The sequence below is a fragment of the Mustela lutreola genome, chromosome 5 (assembly GCF_030435805.1).
Source record: "Mustela lutreola isolate mMusLut2 chromosome 5, mMusLut2.pri, whole genome shotgun sequence".
Taxonomy (NCBI): Eukaryota; Metazoa; Chordata; class Mammalia; order Carnivora; family Mustelidae; genus Mustela; species Mustela lutreola.
The window spans coordinates 85,939,139-85,962,636 of record NC_081294.1 but is presented as its reverse complement, the minus strand read 5'-3'; the positions used below and the strand labels follow the sequence as shown (position 1 = coordinate 85,962,636).

Genomic DNA, 23,498 nt, shown 5'->3' with positions numbered 1-23,498 from the left:
ACAATGTCCTTTCCCCCTCATTTTTGGCAAATGCCACTTCCACTGTAGCACATGTCACACAGAATGATGTTTAGCACTTTACTTGTTGGCTTCTGTACACAGAGCTTCTGCCTAGGGAAACTCTTCTTACCCCTTTCTAAAGTCTACGTATTTGAGTACCTACTGGTACATGACAGGCATACAATATTGTTAACAGAATCAATTAGAACAAAAAGGCTGCTGACTCTATCTCTCATCCCACAAAGAGAGGGTGGGATAATCTAAGGATAAGGCAAATGTAAAAGTAATCACTCATTTCTGGAAGAAATAAAGGACTCCACATCTCATCTGACAGATCATTATAGGAAAAAAGAAAAAGATTTCTCAACAAAATAAATCATTTGAGAAAAATTCACGTGCATCATTTCTGGAGAAAACCCCCAGGTTAAAATTTTCTCATATACAAACCAATTGAAATATCTTACTAACTGAAAATGCCCAGGGCAATAAAGCAGAATGAGAACTTGGGTCTGTAATGGTAAAAATATCATCAGGAAACAATAAGAGACCGGTAACATAACAACAAAACTAACCACCTGTTACTCAATAGCAGTAGTTACACTCTCAGGAAATTAACATTTTTATTTAAATGAGCATAAAACAAAGAGAAATTTTAAAATTTTTTAATGAAGAGTAAAGGTGTTCTTCAAAATTAGTTGTAACACTACTGGCGTTTGTCAGTGCCTAACTATTCAGAACATTGTCTTAATTTTCTCCATTTCTTACCTAGAAGACATGCCTTTATACTAGTCCTAAAATCATTCTGGAAAGGGAGGGAGGCCCTACCATGAAAACTGTATAAAAACTATGATGCTCAAATTCTCAATAAATGAGTAATTATGGATGTGAAAACTAAAATTATTATTCTGACAAGAGGTTTTAATTTAAAGAAATTATCAGTATTAGCTATTGAATAAAATATTTTACAGTTAATGATTACTGCTTGCCTCCTTTAAAATGAGAATAGTCATCTATTATTTGTGAATTTTAAAAATCCTTCTCAAAAAATCATCAGTACTAAGTCACACTCAGAGACAAAACTAGAAAAAATTGCAGTAGTTGCAGAGAGGGTCATTCTAGAAATTGACACTGCCCAAGTGCTCTAATCCTGACACCCCCTTGACTCATCTGGTGATCTCAAGTATTATCTTATTCACTCATCAGTGTCCCAGCCACACATTAGGTGTTTAGAATAAAAGATGATCCTGTCCCCAACCTCACTCTAGTTCAGTGGTTTTTAACAAGGAGAAGGGAGTCAGAAGATGGAGAGGATACCAAAGTGAGCTACTGTAACTAATGGCTCCATATAAATTATCCCTCCAAATGGGTTTGAGAAGGAAAAAGATTTGAGAACCACAATCTACTTGCAGAGATAGAAGCATGGATACTAATAGCAAATATCACATTAAGTGCAACAAGTGTGCGGAGCATCTGAGAAATGAGCCAATGACTATGGAAAGCTAACAAGCGGTGATGAATAATGATGCCCTTCATTCTACCACTTCCCTGGCCCTCCAGTGCTTCTTCCACTTGCCTTCACACACCAGAGGACCATTACAATGTGACTGTTTGTGGGTAGTAAACAGGAACTAATCTGAGGTGCCTCTAAGGAACTTAGAAATAAGTTCAAATGGGAGTTCAACTAGCAAAATCAGTGCACAAAGGCCATCCTAGTTATCTGTGGGAGTAAATCAGGGGGGTAAATATGCAGTTGTAGAGTTTGAGTTCACTCTAAACTCTGGCCAAGGAAATCTGGTCATAATCTCAGACAGGTGGATCTGGAAAATAATTATCATCACTTAGTTGCAGGAAACTACTTGACTGATTGTATCTTAAATGGAAGGAGACTTTGAGAACCCAAAGGACAGGTCCCCTCAGACTTTCAAATGTTGATGGTTAAAAAAAAAAGGAGAAGTTGGAAGAATTTATCCAGTACTATCTCCTGGAGGAAATGATGAAGTTTCCTGGTACTGGAGTGATATACTCCAAAACAGGGAAACTCATCAGACCTAACCACAGTCTTGATGAAAGAGATTCAAAACCAAAATCTTTATGGCTGTGATGCTTTGAAACCTTCTTTGATAATTAAGGGAGGAGACCGTGAACAAGAGACTTGAGTCATTAGAAAGACTAGCTTCAGGATGCCTGGGCGGCTTAGCCTGTTAGCAACTGACTCTTGGTTTTGGCTCTGGTAATGATCTCAGGGATGTGAAAGGGAGCCCTGAGCCAGGCTCTATGCTCAGGAGGGAATCTCCTTGAGGATTCTCTCCCTCTGTCGCTCACCCTACTCAAGTTCACTCCCATACTCACTCTAGCTCTCTCTTTTTAAAATAAATATTTAAAGAAAAGAATCCTCCCCGCTCCCTTTGAGCACAGTAAAGGTGTCACCTGTTCTCAAGAAAGTAGTCATATCCTTAGTGCCTCTTCTGATGAGAAAATTAGAATTCATAGTTTAAAATGTGGGAAAACTCCAAAGGAATTTTGCATCCATCCCCCCTTCATTAGTGAAGCTACTTTGACATAAGATGGACTTTGTGCATCTTCTGATTGCCCTATAAAGATGTGGAATATGAAGACTACACAATGTTCAAATAACTTTAAAGCCCTGGGCAGCGCTACAGGGACAGGTACCATGGTCAACAGTGTGATGCTGCTTCCTAAAACCTGGAGTACTTTGTGGCATGCACTAGATGAAATAACAGTGGTCACCATGACCTTGCAGGGTCAGATCGTCAGGAGCTTCAGCTCTTGGAGAGAGGTGGTGGTGAATTTGCTTGCTGCGCCCTCCCCCTCCATGGTGAACGGATATACTGTGTAGGGGAGGACTTTGTGCTCTACCGTGTTAGCACAGTCACTGGCAAACTGTAGAGAATTTTCTTTCATGAAAAAGGTGTGATTGGTATCCCACATCACACTCATCCAAACCTATTGCTACCTATAGTTAGAATGGACTCCTAAAGCTCTGGAGACCCTAATTCCACTTCTTTTTTTTTTTTTTTTAAAGAGCATGTATTTAAGTGAAGACATATTCATATATTACTTTTTTGGGGGGGGCTACCTTTTCTCAACAATTATCTGAATTTAGGCACAATAATAATCTTTTGAAAATTCATGTTCAGAAAAAAAACAAAAATAAAAACCCATCAGTGTCTTTAAGTCCAAATGAGTAATTTAGCCTCCCTAACTCTGAGCAATTCTGGGGTGTAGAAAGACTCTGGGCTCTAGAAAATACACAAAGATTATGCCATGCTCTGGAGGAAATCAGATCATTTCCTGCATTCCCCAGGTCATCAGCCCTAACTTCTAAATGTAGCAGTTTTGAACAACTGTCTTCAGTAAAAAGTCACTTCCTAGAAACATAATTTCTCATTAGTGGGACCTCATTTGAATACAGCATTTAATGGAGATGCCCAGAATTCTCACATCACTATGAAAATTTCACATTGGACTAAAGGACTCTTAGAATACATAGTGATGTCACTTAAGTAACCAGTGGTATCTTTAAAGTGTAAACTCAATAGTAGTTACTGTTATGAGAAGAAGGATTGAAAACAAATCCAAGCAATTACTGCTGGCTATGCACAGTGCCTGTGGACAAGACAAGAAGCAGGAAAAAAAAAAAGGAGGAGATGCTTCATCTTCCAGTTTCTCTTAGCATGTGAAGATGGTGGAGAAGTAGCAGGCTGAGATGATATCAGGTAGCAAGAGATCAGCTAGATTCCAAACACCTACAAATCCAACAGGAGATCAAAGAGAAGAAGAGCAGCAATTCTAGAAGCAGAAAATTGACCACTTTCTGAAAGGTAAGACCTGCAGAGAAGTGAATCCAAAGAGACAGGAAGATGGACCATGGGGGGAGGGGCCGGCTCCCAGCAAGCAGCGGAACAACAGAGCACAAAATCAGAAATTTTAAAAGTCTGCTCCACTGAGGGACATTGCTCCAGAGTCTAAGCCAGGGTGAAACCCATGCAGGGACAGCATTGTCCCAGGTTCCGCGGGGTCACAGAAGGATCAGGGGTGTCTGAGTGTTGCAGATCTTGCAGGTATTAGAGCAGGGAAGCTGCCTACAGAGATGGAGCCAAGGAGTGAGCTGTCAGCTTGGGGTTACCTTAAACTGTGGCACAGTCAGACCACTGCTCTGTGAGCAGAGACACCACAAGATCCAGGGTCACCCCCTGGAAGAGCGCAGGGATCTCTGGATTTGGAGACTCTAGGCGGAGCTGTATGCCAGAGACAAAGATGCTTGGTCACAGGCTAGGTGAGCTCAGAGCATGGCCAGAGGCCAGGGAGACAGGAGTGATTGAGCGCTTTTCTCTGAGGGCACACTGAGGAGTGGGTCCCAAGCTCCCAGCACCTCTAGGCCAGAGATTGGGAGACCACCATTTTCATTCCTGTCTCCCAGAACTCTATGGAAAGTGTTGAGGGAACAAAAGCTCTGGAAATTGAACCCTAGCGGATTACTTAGCCAGGCCCCTAGTAAGGGTGGTGCAATTCCGCCTTGGGCAAAAACACTTGAGAGTCACTACAACAGGCCCCTTCCCCAGAAGATCAGCAAGAAATCCAGCCAAGACAAAGTTCACTTACCAGGCAGAATAGCGGAATTCCAGAGGAGGAGAAAGCAAAGCATGGAATTCATGGCTTTCTCCCCATGATGCTGTAGTCTTACAGAGTTAATTAATTTTTTTTAATTTTATTTTTTTCTTAAGCTAAAAATTTTTAAACTTTTACTCTTTTCTCTTTTAGCATTTTTAAACTAATTTATCTTAACAATATCTTTCATTAAAAAAATCTTATTAAACCTTCATTATTATAGTCATATTTTATCCTTCATTGTATCTAACTTTATCTTTTGTATACACATAGGGTTTTTTCTTCTAAAAAAAATTTGGGATACAACTTCTTCTAAAAGATCAAAATATACCCTAAATCTAGCACAGGGCTTTGTTCTAGTCTCCAGCCTGAACAAATTCTTTCCACTTTCTTTTTCTTTATTCTACCAACCAACTTATCTTATTAACTCCTTTTTTAGAAGTTTTTTTAAAAAATTTCATCTTTATAGTCATATTCCATCCCTTCATCGTGTTTACCCCTATTTATAGTCATAGTCCATCCCTTCATCGTGTTTACCCCTATTTTGTGTGTGTGTGTGTGTGTGTGTGTGTGTGTGTCTTTTTTCCTCATTCTTTAAAATTTGGGGAGGTAGTTTATTCTAAGAGACCAAAATACTCCCAAAATTAAGTGGGTGACTCTGTTCTATTCACCAGTCTAATATATATTTATTTATTTTTTCCTGAACTTCTTTTTACTCCCTCTCTTCCCCCCACAATTTGGGGTCTTTTCTGACTTGGTTAAAGCACATTTTCCTCTGCTATCCTTTTAGTACCTTATTCTCTCCTTCATATATTCTTATCTGGATAAAACGACAAGGCAGAAAAACTCACCACAAAAAAAAAGAACAAGAGGCAGTACCAAAGGCTACAGACCTAATCAATACGGACTTCAGTAATATGTCAGATCTAGAGTTCAGAATGACGATTCTCAAGGTGCTAGCTGGGCTTGAAAAAGGAAGATATTAGAGAAACACTGTCTGGAGAAATAAAAGCTCTTTCTGGAGAAATAAAAGAACTAAAATCTAACCAAGTTGAAATTAAAAAAAGCTATTAATGAGGTGCAATCAAAAATGGAGGCTCTTACTGCTAGGATAAATAAGGCAGAAGAGAGAATTAATGATATAGAAGACCAAATGACAGAGAACAAGGAAGCTGAGCAAAAGAGAAACAAACAAATACTGGGCAACAAGGAGAGAATTCAAGAGATAAGTGACACCATAAGATGAAACAACAGAATAATTGGGATTCCAGAAGAAGAAGAAAGAGAGAGGGGAGCAGAAGGTATATTGGAGAGAATTATTGGAGAGAATTTCCCGAATATGGCAAAGGAAACAAGCTTCAAAATCCAGGAAGTGCAGAGAACCCCCCTCAAAATCAACAGGAATATGTCCACATCCCATCATCTAATAGTAAAATATATAAGTCTTAGTGACAAAGAGAAAAATCCTCAAAGCAGCCTGGGACAAGAAGTCTGTAATGTACAATGTAATGTACAAAATACTAGATTGGCAACAGACTTATCCACAGAGACCTGGTAGGCCAGAAAGAACAGGCATAATATATTCAGAGCACTAAATGAGAAAAACATGCAGCCAAGAATACTATATACAGCTAGGCTATCACTGAAAATAGAAGGAGAGATTAAAAGCTTCCAAGACAAACAAAAATAGAAAGAATTTGTAAACACCAAACTAGATCTACAGGAAATATTGAAAGCAGTCCTCTAAGCAAAGAGAGAGCCTAAAAGTAGTAGACCAGAAAGGAATATAGGCAATATACAGTAATAGTCACCTTACATACATTACAATGACACTAAATTCATATCTCTCAATAGATACCCTGAATGTTAATGGGCTAAATGCCCCAACCAAAAGACATAGGGTATCAGGATGGATTAAAAAACAAAACCCATCAATAAACTGTCTATAAGAAACTCACTTTTGACCCAAAGATACCTCCAGATTTAAAGTGAGGGTGTGGAAAAGAATTTACCATGCTAATGGACATCAGAAGAAAGCAGGGGTGGCAATCCTTATATCAGATCAATTAGATTTTAAGTCAAAGACTATAATAAGAGATGAGGAAGGATACTATATCATACTCAAAGGATCTGCCCAACAAGAAAATCTAACAATTTTAAATATCTATGCCCCCAACGTGGGAGCAGCCAACTATATAAACTAATTAAGAACAAAATCAAAGAAACACATTAACAATAATACAATATTAGTAGGGGACTTTAACACTCCCCTTATTGAAATGGACAGATCATCCAAGCAAAAGATCAACAAGGAAATAAAGGCCTTAAATGACACACTGGACCAGATGGACATAACAGATATATTCAGAACATTCCATCCCAAAGGAACAGTATACGCATTCTTCTCTAGTGCACATGGAACATTCTTTAGAATAGATCACATCCTGGGTCACAAATCAGATCTCAACTAGTATCAAAAGATTGGGATCATTCCCTGCATATTTTCAGACCACAATGCTCTGAAACTAGAACTAAATCACAGAGGAAATTTGGAAAGAACCTAAATACATGAAGGCTAAAGAACATCCTTCTAAAGAATGAATGGGTCAATGAAGAAATTAAAGAAGAATTGAAAAAAATCATGGAAACAAATGATAATGAAAACATAACAGTTCAAAATCTGTGGGACACAGCAAAGGCAGTCCTGAGAGGAAAATATATAGTGATACAAGCCTTTCTCAAGAAATAAGAAAGGTCTCAAATACATAACCTAACCCTACACCTAAAGGAGCTGGAGAAAGAACAAAGGAAGCCTAAACCCAGAAGGAGAAGAGAAATCATAAAGATCAGAGCAGAAATCAATGAAATAGAAACCAAAAAACAAACAAACAAACAAAAACAGTAGAACAAATCAATGAAAGTAGGAGCTGGTTCTTTGAAAGAATTAATAAGATTGATAAACCCCTGGCCAGACTTATCCAAAAGAGAAAGGACCCAAATAAATAAAATCATCAATGAAAGAGGAGAGATCACAACCAAAACCAAAGAAATACAAACAATTATAAGAACATATTATGAGCAGCTATACGCCAGCAAATTTGACAATCTTGAAGAAATGGGTGCATTCCTAGAGACATATAAACTACCACAACTGAACCAGGAAAAAAGAGAAAACCTGAACAAACCCATAACCAGTAAGGAGATTGAAGCAGTCATCAGAAATCTCCAAACAGGGGCACTGGGTGGCTCAGTGGGTTAAACCTCTGCCTTTGGCTCAGGTCATGATCTCAGGGTCCTGGGATTGAGGCCCGCATCGGGCTCCCTGCTCACCAGGAAGCCTGCTTCCCCTTCTCTCTCTCTCTGCCTGCTACTCTGCCTCCCTGTGATCTCTGTCTCTCTGTCAAATAAATAAATAAAATCTTTATGAACTCCTCAAATTCAACACACACAAAACAGATAATCATTAAAAAGGAAAGGAAAGGAAGAAAGAAAGAAAGAGAGAGAGAGAGAGAGAGAAAGAAAGAAAGAAAGAGAAAGAAAGAAAGAAATCTCCAAACAAACAAGAGCCCAGGGCCAGATGTTTTCCCAGGGGAGTTCTACCAAATATTTAAAGAAGAACTAATTCCTATTCTCCTGAAACTGTTCCAAAAAAGAGAAATGGAAGGAAAACTTCCAAACTCATTTTATGAGGCCAGCATTACCTTGATCCCAAAACAAGACAAGGATCTCATAAAAAAGAGAATTACAGACCAATATTCTTGATGAACACAGATGTGAAAATTCTCACCAAAATGCCAGCCAATAGGATCCAACAGTACATTAAAAGGATTATTCACCACGACCAAGTGGGATTTATTCCAGAGCTGCAAGGTTGGTTCAACATCTGTAAATCAGTGTGATATAATACATTAATAAAAGAAAGAACAAGAACTATATGATACTCTCAATAGATGCTGAAAAAACATTTGGCAAAGTACAGCATCCTTTCCTGATCAAAACTCTTCAAAGTGTAGGGATAGAGGGTACATGCCTCAATATCATCAAAGCCATCTATGAAAAACCCACTGTGAATATCATTCTCAGTGGAGAAAAACTGAAAGCTTTTCCACTGAGGGCAGAAACATGGCAGGGATATCCATTATCACCACTGCCATTCAACATAGTACTAGAAGTCCCAGCCTCAGCAATAAGACAACAATAAGAAATTAAAGGCATCCAAGTTGACAAGTCATCAAACTATCACTTTTTGCAGATGATACGATACTTTATGAGGAAAACCCAAAAGACTTCAATCCAAATCTGCTAGAACGTGTACAGGAATTCAGTAAAGTGTCAAGATATAAAAATCAATGCACAGAAATCAGTTGCATTTCTTTACACCAACAACAAGACAGAAGAAAGAGAAATTAAGGACTCAATTCCATTAACAATTGCACCCAAAACCATAAGATACCTAGGAATAAACCTAACCAAAGAGGCAAAGAATCTATACTCAGTAAACTATAAAGTACTCATAAAAGAAATTGAGGAAGACACAAAGACATGGAAAAATGTTCCATGCTCAGGGATTGGAAGAACAAATCTTGTGAAAATGTATATGCTACCTAAAGCAATCTACACATTTAATGCAATCCCTATCAAAACCCCATCCATTTTTTTCAAAGAAACGGTACAAATAATCCTAAAATTTATATGGAACCAGAGAAGACCTCGAATAGCCAGAGGAATGTTGAAAAAGAAAGCCAAAGTTGGTGGCATCATAATTCCAGACTTCAAGTTCTATTACAAAGCTGTCATCATCAAAAAACAGACACATAGATCAATGGCAAAAAACAGACACATAGATCAATGGAACAGAACAGAGAGCCCAGAAATAGACCCTCAACTCTATGGTCAACTAATCTTTGACAAAGCAGGAAAGAATGTCCAATGGAAAAAAAAAACAGTCTCTTCAACAAATGGTGTTTGGAAAATTGGACAGCCACATGCAGAAAAATGAAACAGGACCATTTCCTTCACCACACATGAAAATAGACTCAAAATGGATAAAGGACCTCAATGTGAGAAAGGAACCCATCAAAATCCTTGAGGAGAACACAGGCAGCAACCTCTTCCACCTCAGCTGCAGCAACTTCTTCCTAGGAACATCGCCAAAGGCAAGGGAAGCAAGGCCAAAATGAACTATTGGGACTTCATCAAGATCAAAAGCTTTTGCACAACAAAGGAAACAGTCAACAAAACCAAAAGACAATCCAGGGAATGGGAGAAGATATTTGCAAACAACATGTCAGATAAAGGGCTAGTGTCCAAAATCCATAAAGAACTTATCAAGCTTAATACCCAAAGAACGAATAATCCAATCAAGAAATGGGCAGTGGACATGAACAGACATTTCTGCAAAGAAGACATCCAGATGGCTCACAGACACATGAAAAAATGCTCCACATCACTCAGCATCAGGGAAATACAAATCAAAACCACAATGAGATACCACCTCACACCAGTCAGAATGGCTAAAATTAACAAGTCAGGAAATGACAGATGCTGGTGAGGATGCGGAGAAAGGGGAACCCTCCTACACTGTTTATGGAAATGCAAGCTGGTGCAACCACTCTGGAAAACAGCATGGAGGTTTCTCAAAAAGTTGAAAATAGAGCTACCCTATGACCCAGCAATTGCACTACTGGATATTTACCCTAAAGATACAAATTCAGTGATCCAAAAGGGCACATACACCTGAAAGTTTATAGCAGCAATGTCCACAATAGCCAAACTATGGAAAGCACCTAGATGTCCATCAGCAGATGAATGGATCAAGAAGAGGTGGTATATATATACAATGGAATACCATGCAGCCATCAAAAGAAATGATATCTTGCCATTTGCCATGACGTGGGTGGAACTAGAGAGTATTATGCTTAGCGAAATAAGCCAATCGGAGAAAGAAAACTATCATATGATCTCCCTGATTTGAGGAAGTTGAGAGGCAACTTGGGGGCTTGGTGGGTAGGAAAAGAATAAAGAGATAACAAGATGGGATCGGGAGGAAGACAAACAGTAAGAGACTCAATCTCACAAAATAAACAGGGTTGCTGGGGGGAGGGGTGTAGGGAGAGGGAGGTGGGGTTATGGGACAGTGGGGAAGGTATGTGTTGTGGTGAGTGCTATGACGTGTGTAAACCTAGTGATTCACAGATCTGTACCCCTGGGACTAATAATACATTATATGTTAATTAAAAAATAAAAAATTATATTAAAAAAAAGAAAAAAATGTTAGCATGATAAATTATCCCTGCCTTCCTGCATCCTGTCTCATATGACCAAAGCAAAAATAATAGTGTGGGTGTTCTACTCTGTAGCAGTCCCCCATTATACCCCCACCCACCCCCAACACACACAAGTTGTCCTCTGGCAGTACAACAATTCCCACTCAAGGCTGCATCCTGGATGCAAAGTTTCATCTGACTATACTTGTATGAAAATGTATCCCTATGTGATTTTTCCCAGGGCTGGTCCTACTTTCAGTCAGTCATTCACTTATTCATACATTCACCTAACAAATATATGTTGGTACTCATTCTGTGCCAGGAACCGTGCACAGCATGGAATCTGGTTTTTAAAGGATGGACAAAAAAGGAATAAATTATAGGTATAGCATTCTGGCCATGAATTTAATTAAGAACCTGTAAACTCCACGGATGGGAGGAAGGAAGCAAGCAGCAAGTTGCTCAGCCTCATTCCTTCTATATTCCTTCTATATTCCTTAAGTATGTAGGGTAATGAAAGTTAACTAGACTTACTGTGATTATTTCACAATATATACAAATATCAAACCGTTAAGTGGTACACCTAAAACTAACATAATGTTACATGTAATTATATATAAATTTTAAAAACTGGCAAAGAACCACAATGAGCTTTAAAGCTATAAACCCACTTGAGGTGCAGGATGCCCTCACACAAAGAACTTTCTGAGATGTCAGGAGCAAGACTGACAAAAACATAACCGTGATGTGATAGTGAGAGTCTACCAAATGCTGATTACATTACAAAAAGTGTATCTTGCCCTCTTTTTAAAATAGATTTTTATTTATTTGAGAGAGAGAGAGCGAGCACATGCATACATGCCCAAGTAAGGGGGGGTACAGAGGGAGAGGGAGAAACAGGCTCTCCACTGAGCAGAGAGCCCAATATGGGGCCCCAGGCTCAAACCCAGGACCTTGGGATCCTGATCTGAGCTGCAGGCAGGTGTTTAACCATCTGAGCCACCCAGACGCCCCAAATCTTACCCTTTTAAAAAATCACTGTGGGGGCACCTGGGTGGCTCAGTGGGTTAAAGCCTCTGCCTTCGGCTTGGGTCATGGTCCTGGGGTCCTGGGATTGGGCCCCGCATCGGGCTCTCTGCCCGGTGGGGAGCCTGCTTCCTCCTCTCTCTCTTCTTGCCTCTCTGCCTACTTGGGATCTCTGTCAAATAAATAAATAAAATATTTTTAAAAAATAAATAAAAAATTAAAAAACACTGTGGACTTGATATTATCATCTCCACCTTACAGATATGGAAGTTGAGGCTTAGTGATATTATGTAACCAGTCCAAAAATCATTTTTGGCATAGCTGGGATTCAAACTCGTGACTATCTTATTCAAAGCCCAGACTCTTTCCACCAAAATCAAACAGTAGTTTGCAGTAGTTTGACAGTGATTTACTGTCCCTCAGCCCTTCTGCCACAAAATACCAGTACACAAAAAGGATCTTCTTTTGAAGCTCCTAGGTGTAATTTTCTCCAGCCAGAAAGATAGTGAGGATGGACCCCTAAAGCTCTCGAGACTAATTCCACTTTTCTTTTAAAGAGCATGTATTTAAGTGAAGACATATTCATGTATTTCTTTTTTTTTTTTTTAAGACTACCTTTTCAACAATTATCTGAATTTAGGCACAATAATAATCTTTTGAAAAGCCTTGTTAAAACAAAACAAAACAGAAAACCATCAGTCTCTTGAGGTCCAAATGAGGTAACTCAGCCTCCCTAAACCTGAGCAATTCTGGGGTGTAGCAAGACTCTGGGCCCTAGAAGATTCACAGAAAGATATCCATTATATATATATTCACATATTTTCACCAGCCCCTGAACTTTGATCCCTATCATTTCCTACCCCTACCACAGCAATTTAAAGTATCAACTGCCAAAAGATTAGATTTGCCCCAAATTAGCGAAGACCAGTCTACTAAGGAATAATTCATGTGGTGGGCTCCGACCCATAATTTCACTAAAGAAAGCAGAAAAAGAACTTCACATAATAGAAAAAGAAGCCTATTTGCAAGGGTTTGAGTTTTATCCAAATCCTCTAAAGGAATGAGGCACTCACCTTCCTGTGGTGTCCAAATGTCCTGCTGGTTCAAAAGCTCCCCATCAAAATTGCTCTGTCCCCTACAGCACAAGTCAGCTCAGAAAGGGGAATTTGGAGTTCATCTACATAGAGATGTGTGAATATTTCCTCTCTGGTTGTCTTGGAGCTTTCTCTTTGCTTTTAAGCAAAACCCAAGCCAGAGTGGCACTTAACCCATTTATACTGGGAAGTGAGGTGCATTACAGTAACTGGAAAAAAAATCTGCTTCTGTGAGACTATTCAACTTTACAGGAAAAATGCCATCTGAAAGTGTCATAAACAATTAAAGGAAAAACTAAATTTTAAATTTTATATTCAGGAAGTCCTTACAAATGTGGTAATGGGTGAAATGCTGAGAATATCTTTAACTGGAAAAGAGAAATATGTAATCATGTGATTAGCTTTAAATGAAGAAGGGAGGAAGGGAAGAAAATAATAGTAGCTAACTCAGAAAAGACGTTTATAATAATTATGTGTAAAGCCCAAACTAAGCCATTTATTTCCCTAAGCTTCTTATTTAGCAGTTTATTATGATAATGATGATTAATAACATGTGGAGCTCTTATGGTATGTCAGGCACAGTACTAAGAACTTTAATTACCTCCTTGGATCTTCACAACAATCCTAAAACACTAATAGTATTTTTTAATTAATATATAATAATTTGTTTTAGGGGTACAGGTCTGTGATTCATCAGTCTTACACAATTCATAGCACTTACCATAGCACATACCCTCCCACTGACAGTATTTTTATTCCCATTTTACAGAGGAGGAAACTCAGGCCAAAACGATTGATAAACTTGTCCCAAGTTAGTGGTGGAACCAAGAAAGAAGCCAAGGCAGCCTGACCCTCAGTTTCCTAAAAATCAAAAGTTTAAATTACATAATTTCTAGGATTCCTGTGAGCACTATCATTCTACATTCTTTTGCAATGAACAAAATCATAAAGGACATAAAGACAAAGGAAAAGATTATGATGCAAAGGGAAAGAAACATAAGGGGTTTTTGGCTTTTTAAAAGATTTTATTTGAGAGAGAATGTGTGCGAGTGGGGGAAAGTGGTAGAAGGGCAGGAAGAGGGACGAGAGTCAGTTCTGAGCTCTGAGCTCAACCCAGGACTTGAATCCCAGACCCTGAGACCATGAAACCATGAGTTGGATGCCCAGCCAACTCAGCCACCCAAGCACCTCGGAAACCTAAGTTTTAAAACAAGATATGTTTTCCAAACTCATGTTTCATTTTAAACCATCTCCCCAACTTCCTCAGGCAATGTTCCACTAAGTAAAAAGTTTAGCAGAAATAAGGAGAAAGAGAGGTATCTCTTAAATAGTAGATTACAAGATATTAAAAACCCCATTGTAAGTTATCATCTAGCAGAGCTAAACTTATGTATAAAGATAGCACCTCTTTAATCTCTTCAACCAGTTCTTAGTAAACACCTACTATATGCGTCACACCTGACTGAAGTTGTTGGGTATGAAATAAAATTCTGGTTATTTGTTGATGAAACATAGACATTTATCTATATTCTCTCAGCAAACTCCACAAAAATTACAGGAAAGGTATAGAGCCACAAAACAAAACAAATGGGAGCAGAGACAGTAACACATAAAATGAAAGACATAATAAGTTTTTGAAAAATGAGAAGTGGGGAGTAATATACTAAAAGTGTAATATCTACACCAGATTTGAAGGATTAATAAAAAAAATATTCTTATTAATAATTTTTCTATTGATTACATGTTGAAATAACTTTTAAAATACATTGGGTTAAATATATAACGATTTTACTTTTTTTTTTTTTTTTTTCAGTAGGTTCCATCCGCAGCATGGAGCCCAGCGCAGGGCTTGAACTCAAAACACTGAGATCAAGACCTCCCTTGCCTCTACTAGCTCTCTCCACCCTTATTCCTCTTCTGAAAATCTTCAGCTATACTTTTATACTCTTAAAGTTTGTAAATTATCCTTAGGTCATGCATGCTTTTCCTATACTTTGATTCTAAAACTTAAACATTACTAAAAAGAGCATTTCCAATATTATGATTATATAATTGATAATTACAGCAGCATCAAGTAGTGTTTTGCACAGACAGAAAGAGAAATGTAATCCTATACCCCTCAAATTGTCTGTTAGATTGAGAATACTTCAAGAATCCAAGTCAACTGGATTATCTTTCCTAAACTCTCATCCTCAAAATTATGCCATTTTTAAAAAGATTTTATTTATTTAAGAGAGAGAGAGAGTGAAAAAGCATGAGAGGGGCAAAGGTCAGAGAGAGAAGCAGATTCCCCATGGAGCAGGGACCCCAACGCGGGACTTCATCCCAGGACTCCAGGATCATGACCTGAGCTGAAGGCAGTTGCCCAACCAACTGTGCCACCCAGCGACCCCTCAAAATTATGCCATATTTATTCCTCCTACTTGGACAATGACTTTCTACTAGAGCTTTTCATTTTTCCTGAAGTTTTTGTCTTCTATTTTCTTGTTGATATGAAGAGCCTAGACTTTCATCTAATACTAAAATCATCCAAATTCTTCATCATACATTTTGTTAAAATAAATCCATTTTCTTTCCGAAGCATCTTCTTTGAGCCAGCTACAATGAGGTTTTGGCAGCAGGAGGTAGATGCAACAGGAGGGGTGCATAGGAAGGAGGAAGCAGCAAGTCTCCTGAAAGAAGCTTAATTCTGAAATGAACACGGTGACAAAGGGACACACTGGAAGGATGCTAGGTAGAAGAGAGTGTGTCTATGTGTGATCCCAGAGTTAAGAATGGGCTTGAAGACTGGAGTCCTCTCCACCTGACAGCCTCAATCTCACCATCTAAAATAGGAGAAACAACCATCTGCTAAGAAAAGGATCTAAGGACTCATTTCTCTCATGATAGGAGCACAATAGGGACCAGATCCTGAGGATAAGGATAACTGAGTGACACCCAGGATCTTAGACAGTTGAAGAAAGCACTGGTGAAAAACATCCTCAGATTTCTGTGACATTCATCTGAAGACTTCTGTTCTTTACTATTTCAAGAGAAAATGACTATACTATAAAAGTCAAGGAATATGTTCCTGGCACAGATCAAAGGGAGATTTCTATTTTCATTATTATTTCCTTAACTAAACTCTTGACTCCCTCCTTTTTCCTGTTTTAATAATTATAACAGGAGATAATTACACAGCAATCTGCAAATTAACTCTATTAAAACTGTAAGATCTCTGGCAGCCTTTCTCATCTAAGCTCCTCATCTGAACTACAAATCAGAATTTAAATGACTATTCTATTTCACAAAGAATGGAACGTAATTAGTACCAATCCAGATGCACAGAAGAGAAGTTCATTTACAAGATGCACAATATAGTATTACATACAGTAGACGCCTTAGGGCATTAAGCTTAATTTTCTCACAGAACTCCAGCTGAGAAAGGCCATCTGAGGTGGATATCCAAAAAAGTAGCCAGAATTACTACAGAATTTTGAGCAATTACAATATTATCAAAATATATTGGTGATCTTGTAAACTGACACTCTTGAGGAATTAACACCCCTTTAGACTAATAAATTCTGATTTCCAAAAACATAAATTTCTAAACTGCATAATTACGTCCCTTAGAGTTGTTTTTTAACAAGGTTTACTTCTTTGTTTTAGAGAGAGAGAGAGCATAATTGGGAGAGGTAGAGGGAGAGGAAGAGAAAACATCAAGTAATTGCCACACTGAGCACAGAGCCTGAAATGGGACTCGATCTTTCAACCCTGAGATCATAATGTGAGCTGAAACCAAGAGATGGGTGCTTAAACACTGTATACCCAGGTGCCCCTACTCTATAGTTATTAACTCTTAACTCTATACCTGCAAAAACAATGTTCCCACTTCCAAAGCCTGGGATTTAAATAGGTTAATGAAGGAATGGGATGTAACTTCACTGACTTAACAAAGGAAAGCTACAGTAAAACTCTAGAACCATTGCATATAATCACACCTCTATAGGAACAATGATGTGACTGAGACATTTTCAAGGGGGTTTTTGACACTAAACCAGCCCTACAACATATGTTAAGGGAGAGTCTGTGAGCTGAAAACAAAAACCACATAAAAGTAATAAATATAGGAAACACAAAAGCAAAGATTAAGTCTATCTGTAAAAACCAGTCGAGAGAAACACAAAACAAAAGGTTATAAAATATGATATCAAATATATGAAATGTGGAGAGGAGAAAAATAAAGATTAAAGATTAAGTTTAGATTAAAGATTAAGTTAAAGATTAAGCGACCAACTGCTTAATATAGACTGCTTTATGCAGAAGATGTTATATATAAACCAAATGGTAACCACAAAAGTAATAGATATGCAAAAAGTAGGGAATAAAGAATCCAAGTATTTCACAAAAGGACATCAACTATTCATGAGAAGACAGCAGGGAAAAAAAAAAAAAAAACAGAAAGTACAAAAAAAAATACCATGATACAAGTATAAATACATATATATCAATAATTACTTTGAATGTAGATGGACTAAAAGCTCCAATCAAAAGACAAAGGGTGACAGAATGAATAATAGGGGAAAAAAAAAAAAGACCCAACTATATACTGCCAACAAGAGACTCTTTCACCTAAGGAAACATGCACACTGAAAGTGAAAGGATGGAGAAAGATTTATCATGCAAATGGATGTTAAAGGAAAGCCCTTAGCAGCAATTCTTATATTGGACAAAGCAGACTTTAAAGCAAAGGCTGTAACAAGGGGCCAAAAAGGACACTATGTAATCATAAACAGTACAATCCAACAGGATATAACCACCATAAATATTTATGCACCAAACATGGGAGCACCCAAATACATAAAACAATAACAAACATAAAGGAAATAATAGTAACACAATAATAGAAGGGGACTTTCACACCCCACTTACATCAATGGACAGATCATCCAAACAGAAAACTGACAAGGAAACTGTGGTTTTGAATGATATACTGTACCTGATGAATCTAAGAGATATATTCAGAACATTCCATCCTAAAACAGCAGTATACACCTTCTTTTCAAGGGCTCATGAAACACTCTCTAGATGAGATTCCATATTAGGCCACAAGCCAAGTCTCAACAAATTCAAAAAGGCTCAAGTCATACTATACATCTTTTTGGATCACAATACTATGAAACAAAACCACCCCAAGGAAAAAATCCACAGAGCACACATGCATGGGTCAACCAAGAAATAAAAAATTCCATGGAGACAAATGAAAATGAAAACACAATGGTCCAAAATCTCTGGGACATGGTGAAGGAGATCTAAGAGGGAAGTTTACAGCAATAGAAGCTTACTTCAAGAATCAAGAAAAATCCCAAGTTAACAACTTCACTTACATCTAAAGGAATTAGAAAAAGAACAACAAAACTCAGTCAGTAGAAAGAAAGAAATAATAAAGATTAGAGCAGAAAGAAACCAAATAAAAACTAAAATTACAGTAGAATTTATCAATGAAACCAGGAACTAGTTCTTTGAAAAGATCAACAAAACCAATAAACCTTTAGCCAGACTTATAAAAAAAGAAAAAAAGAGGAATCAAATAAATAAAATCAGAAATGAAAGAGAAGAAATAACAGAAATGCAAAAATAACAGAAAGTGCAAAAAATTATAAGAGAATATTATGAAAAACTATTAGCAATAATTGATAAATAAATAGAAATAGACAAATTCTTATGCCAGGGTGGCTCAGTTAAGTGTCTGCCTTTGGCTCAGGTTGTGATCCCAGAGTTCTGGGATCCAGCCTCACACTGGGCTCCTGACTCAGCAGGTAATCTGCTTCTCTCTCTCCCTCTGCCCCTCCCCACTGCTTGTGCTCTCTCTTGTTCTCTCTCAGATAAATAAATGAAATATTTTACAACAATGTATTCCAAGGTTAAAGGGTGGTTCAATATCTGCAAATCAATGTGATCCATGACACCTATAAGAGAAATGATAAAAACCATATGATCATTTCAATAGATGCAGAAAAAGTCTTTGACAAAGTACAACATCCATTCATGATTAAACCCTCAACAAAATAGGGATAGATAGATAGATAATGAACATTCTTAAACATAATAAAAGCCATACATGAAAAACCCACAGGTGGTATCATATTCAATGGGGGAAAATTGACAGCTTTTCCCCTAAGGTTAAGAACAATCCCAGGATGTCCACTTTCACATTATTTAACTTAGTACTGGAAGTCCTAGCCAGAGCAATCAGACAATAAAAAGAAATAAGAGGCATCCAAATTGGAAAGAAGTAAGTAAAACATTCGCCATTTGCAGATACGTTACTATATACAGAAAACCCTAAAGACTCCTCCAAAAAGCTACTAGGTCTGATAAGTGAATTTAGTAAGATTGTGGGATACAAATCAATGCATGGAAATCCACAACATTTTTATATACTAATATGTATACTAATGATATATACTAATATATATACTAATAATGAAAAAACAAACTAAGAAAGAAATCCCACTTATACGTGCACCAAAGATTTAAAAAAAAAATTTTTTTTAATTACCTAGTATTTTTAAAAAATATCTAGGAATAGGCTTAACCAAGGAGGTGAAAGACCTGTACTTGGGAGAACTATAAAACATTAGTAAAAGATATTGAAGACAACACAAATAGGTGCAAAGATATTCCATGATCATGATGGAAGAAAAAATATTGTTAAAATGTCCATACTAGAGGTGCCTGGGTGGCTCAGTCAGTTAAGCACCTGCCTTCAACTCAGGCTGTGATCTTGGGGTCCTGGGATTGAGCCCCACATGGGGCTCCCTGCTCAATGGGAAGCCTGCTTCTCTCTCCCCCCAGCACCCACTAATGCTTTTTCTCTCTCTCAAATAAATACATAAAATCTTTTTAAAAAAAAGTCTATAGTATCTAGAACAATCTTCACACTTAATGTAATCCCCATCAAAATACCAACCACATTGCTCATAGAATTAGAACAAACAATCATAAAATTTGTGTAGAACCACAAAAGATCCTAAATAGTCAAAACAACCTTGAAAAGAAAAACAAAGCTGGAGGCATTGCAATTCCAGGTTTCAAGTTATACTACAAAGCTATAGTTATCAAAATATTTGGGTACTGGCACAGAAGTATGTGTACAGATCAATGGAATAGAATAGAGAGCTCAGAAATAAACCCATGTTCACATGGTCAATTAATCTTCGACAAAGGAGGCAAGAATATGCAACAGGAAAAAACCTCTTTAAAAAATGGTGTTGGGAGAACTGGACAACTACATGCAAAACAATGAAACTGGACCACATTCTTAAACCATATACAAAAAGAAATTAAAATGGATTAAGGACCTAAATGTGAAACCATAAAAATCCTAGAAGAGAACACAGGCAGTAATTTCTCTGACATTGGTTGTATCAACTTACCACTACATGTGTCTCCTAAGGCAAGGAAAACAAAGGAAAAATAAATTATTGGGAATTAATCAAAATAAAATGCTTCTGCACAGCAAAAGGAACAATCAACAAAACTCAGACAACCCACTGAATGGGAGAAGATACTTGCAAATGACAACTCGATAAAAGGTTATCATCCAAAATATATAAAGAACTTATAAAACTCAATACCTTAAAATAATATAATCCAATTAAAAAATGGACAGCAATGGTGGCTCAGTCTAGTAAGCATCTGCTTTCAGCTCAGGTCCTGATCCCAGGGTCGTGGGATCGAGACCCATGTGGGGCTCCTTGCTCAGTGGAAAGTCTGCTTCTCCCCCTGCCCTCTACCCCTCCCCCTATTCATGCTTTCTCTCCTTCTCTCCCTCTCAAATAAAATCTTAAAAAAAAAAAAAGGAAGAAATGAAAGATACTTCTCCAAAAAATACATCCACACGGCAGCAGACACATGAAAGGATGCACATTATCAATCATCAGGAAATGTAAATCAAAACTACTGTTAGATATTATATCACATCTGTCAGAATAGCTAAAATAAAAAACTCAAGAAACAACAAGTTTTGGAGTGGATGTGGAGAAATAGGAAGCCTCATATATTATTGGTGGGAATGCAACTTGTGCAGCCACTGTGGAAAAGAGTATGGAGGTTCCTCAGAAAGTTAAAAACAGAACTACCCTATGATCCAGTAATCATACTACTGGGTATTTACCCAAAAAAAATACAAAAACATGAATTCAAAAGGATACATACACTTCTATAAGTATTGCAGCATTATTTACAATAGCCAAACTATGGAAGCAGCCTAAGTAACCACTGACAGATGAATGGATAAAGAAGATATGGTATACACACACACACACAAACACACACAGGAACACTATTCAGCCACAAAAGAATGAAATCTGGCCATTTGCAACAACATGGATGGAGCTAGAGAGTATTATGCTAAGTGAAATAAGCCAGTCAGAGAAAGACAAATACCATATGATCTCACTCAAATGTGGAATTTAAGAAACAAAACAAATGAGCAAAGGAGGGGGGCGTGGGGGAAAGAGACAGAGACAAACCAAGAAACAGACTCTTACTTTAGAAAATAAACCAACAAGATACCAAAGGGGAGGGGGGCATAGGTAAAACAGGTGAATGGGATTAAGAACACATATTATATGAGCACTGAGTAATGTACAGAATTGTTAAATCACTACATTGTACACCTGAAACTAATATAACACTGTATGTTAACTATGCAGAAATTAAAACAGCAAACTTAATAAAAATAAAATTAAAAATAAAGTGTTTTTTTTAAAATTTTTCTGATCTATAATAGAATCACATAACTTTCCAAGGAAACTCTTACAAATGGATCCATTACATTATCATGCCAAGAGCTAATGCAGTATTGTACTTTCTGGGAAATACTACAAGCCTTTCAAGAATTTACTTCATTAATTAATCTTCAAAAATGTTTAAGACCAAAGCATGTTTTGCATTTTCATATAACTAAGCATGTCTCACAAATACCAAATGGTTTTTTCCACATCATTACATCTAAACCATTATAAATATTAAAAAAGATGTATACAGGTAACAGTCATGCTTTCTTCTCTCATTGTGCTACTACCAGCTGAGAACTAATCAATGTGTGCCAGAATTTGGCTTTTCAAAGTAGAGTCTAGGAATTAGCCATGTGAGCACTAACTAGGAGCTTGTTTAAAAATGCAAATTCTTGGGGCGCCTGGGTGGCTCAGTGGGTTAAGCCTCTGCCTTCAGCTCAGGTCATGATCTCAGGGTCCTGGGATCCAGCCCTGCATCGGGCTCTCTGCTCAGTGGAAGCCTGCTTCCTCCACTCTCTCTGCATGCCTCTCTGCCTACTTGTGATCTCTGTCTGTCAAATAAATAAAATCTTAAAAAAAAACAAAAAGAAATGCAAATTCTTGGAATTTGTTGAGCCTACATCATCTCAGTTCGTTATCCCCCTGCCTAATCCTGCTTCCTACCCCTCCCTTTCAGAGACATCAATAAACGTGCTATGCCCCAAAGTAAAGCAACCACATAAATTCCTCTAATAAAGATGAAGTTTTCCATGTTTACTTGGAAAGTATATTGGGAGTACTGGCACTTGGCAGTATATTAGGTACGGCATAGATATTAGTTCAACAAATGCATACAGCCATCTTGGAAATCTCACAGCTATCTTCCATATCCCACTTATGTACTTTCTATAGTGATGTTTCCCAACTTTACAAATCCACCCTCACTTTTTAACACAAAAATTCTATTCACTCTCACTCTCAGAGACAGCACACAGTGACCCCTCTAGTTGAAAAATGTCACGTATTGAAGAGCGTCCGTCCTCTGTATATCCCAGAAGGCCAAGAAGCTTTGGTCTAAATTTATTTTCTGTAATCAGTATCAAAAAGTAATAGACTTCTTTTGATTTTATTTATATTTTATTTTTTAAGGCTTTTATTTATTTGATAGAGAGAGATAACAACTAGGAAGATGGGCAGGCAGAGAGAGATGAGGAAGCAGGCTCCTTGCCAAGCAGAGAGCCTGACGTGGGACTCGATCCCAGGACCCTGAGATCATGACCTGAGCCGAAGACAGAGGCTTAACCCACTGAGCCACCCAGGTGCCCTGATTTTAGTTTTAAATAAATGAATCTTTTTCTTCAGTCACTCACTTTGCAAACTTCCATCTCTTGTTCATTTTCTATAGACAAGGCATGCCACTTACATAATTGCATCACAGAGGGCCCTGTACTTAAAAGTCCCTTCATTTGGGTTATTAGCTTACTACTGCTGTCTTCAAATTCTGGTTTATTTTTCAACAAGGGGCCCCACATTTTCATTTTGCACAAAGCCCTGCAAATTATGTAGCCAATCCCATCTGCAAATCTGATTCTTAATGAGGGATGGTAATCAAAAATCATTAGTAAAAGATATTCTTCCCCAAATACATGTGCCAGGGCCCCACCTTCTGAAATTCTGATTCAAGAGGTATGGGATAGGGTTTGTACATGTATAATTTTTTA

General features: G+C 37.7%; 1 protein-coding gene and 1 pseudogene across 1 annotated transcript in view; one reads left to right on the top strand and one right to left on the bottom strand.

The window, feature by feature from the left end:
* Positions 1 to 401, bottom strand: part of IL31RA (interleukin 31 receptor A) — a 54,313-nt gene extending 53,912 nt beyond the window's left edge. Inside the window, exon 1 of the mRNA XM_059173359.1 lies at positions 396 to 401. Within this exon, the coding sequence (XP_059029342.1) occupies positions 396 to 401 (6 nt within the window). The remainder of the gene's footprint in view (positions 1 to 395) is intronic.
* A 113-nt stretch (positions 402 to 514) lies between these two features.
* Positions 515 to 3,014, top strand: LOC131831157 (WD40 repeat-containing protein SMU1-like; annotated as a pseudogene).
* The last annotated feature ends 20,484 nt before the right edge of the window (positions 3,015 to 23,498 follow it).